We start from the raw sequence: 1,395 nt of genomic DNA, 5'->3' as shown, positions 1-1,395 counted from the left end.
TGGAAAACATAATCTGAATTAAATAACTTTTAACAGGTTCTGAAATGTGTCATGTTTTGAAGATAAACGGCTCCACTTAAAAGCATGAAGTGAAAAGGATCATGAAGCCTAAGTCTAAGAGCTGCTGAGTGACTGTGAAGCTTCATTAAAATGTCATAAAACTGAAGAGTGAAAATGTGTATCATTCATGACTTTCCCCCCTTCGAAGCTTAAAATGCTATTGCAAGGCAAAATGCCTTGGCTATGACTAATTTTTTACTTAAAAATAAAAAATATTCACAGCATGCCATTGTATTTATAATCTTTCACTTTTTTTTGTGGTTTAATAGAGTAGTCAACTTAAGCAACTAGGGAACATTTTGAAAAACATCAAATAAAAAAACTTGGCATACAGAGTAATTATTTTCAACTTTTTTCATTGAACACAAAGTGGTTAAAATAAGAAGTGTCTGGTTGTGCTTTTATGTCCTAGTACAACCAGATATATTTTATTTTAAGGCAAAGTTTGTATTAATATAGATCTATAAAAGCTTTTGTTACCATGCATACATATTCCCCTACAAATTCTTTTTTATATTACTTCAAAATGGCCATGTGCCTCAAGATAACCTAAAGTGGGCATTTGTACATCCTTTTTAACCTAGTAGCAAAATGGCTACATTAGTTATTAAATAAAAGCACAAGAATAAAATTTATTATCCAGTTGTACAAGATTATTACTTCAATAGTCATTCATGTTCTTAAAAGGCAAGACTGGAAATCACAATTGCACTGTCAGATTCGGTCCTTTTGATTGTAGCATAGAACTTCCACAAATTTGAGACTTAACAAAAACAACATTGTCACAATTCCATTGGTTAAAGACAATTTTGTTTTTAGTAATAAATAATTTGTGGATGCTAACAACTCAAAAAAACTTATAGAAAGTTTGGATACTGTGCCATGAAATATGAGTATCCTACGTTTGTTTAAGTATTTTTTTTCTGTATGGGTGTTGTCATCTCATTTTATTAGTGTTCATATAATCACAAGGTAAATTTACAAACTAAGACTTTTGCCAAGTATTTGAAAATTTCATTTTAAGGTTTTCTATCACACTAGTTCAAATACATTTCTCTAAAACTACTCTTTAAAAAGCTCCTTGGGGATTATTTCAGTCATTCCTCACATGCGATTTGCCTCATGAGCTTGGATCCAAACAAACAGTATTTCAAAAGATTAACTGTTAAAATGGGAAGACAAAGAATAAAGTTATCAGCTGATTTGGGCTGTGTATTAGTCTAGGTACTTTGGAGAAACAAATCCACAGCAACTCACGTATAAGAGAGTTTTATGCAAAGAAAATGTGCATCACGAAAACATCCCAACCCAATGCTGCCCAAGCCCACAAGTCCA

The 1,395-nt window shown here is 31.7% G+C and overlaps 1 protein-coding gene across 1 annotated transcript in view; it reads left to right on the top strand.

Moving 5' to 3' along the window:
• The window catches only part of HIKESHI (heat shock protein nuclear import factor hikeshi), a 32,170-nt gene extending 32,004 nt beyond the window's left edge, over window positions 1–166 (top strand). The window contains exon 5 of the mRNA XM_045293152.1: window positions 37–166. Coding sequence (XP_045149087.1) covers window positions 37–43 — 7 coding nt within the window. The 3' untranslated portion in view covers window positions 44–166. The remainder of the gene's footprint in view (window positions 1–36) is intronic.
• Window positions 167–1,395: the final 1,229 nt, after the last annotated feature.

This window comes from Echinops telfairi, unplaced genomic scaffold, assembly GCF_000313985.2.
Source record: "Echinops telfairi isolate 266 unplaced genomic scaffold, ASM31398v2 ScPeMD7_1713;HRSCAF=2227, whole genome shotgun sequence".
Classification (NCBI taxonomy): Eukaryota; Metazoa; Chordata; class Mammalia; order Afrosoricida; family Tenrecidae; genus Echinops; species Echinops telfairi.
Note: the sequence above shows the minus strand (reverse complement) of the source record. Positions and strands in the feature narration are given on the sequence as shown.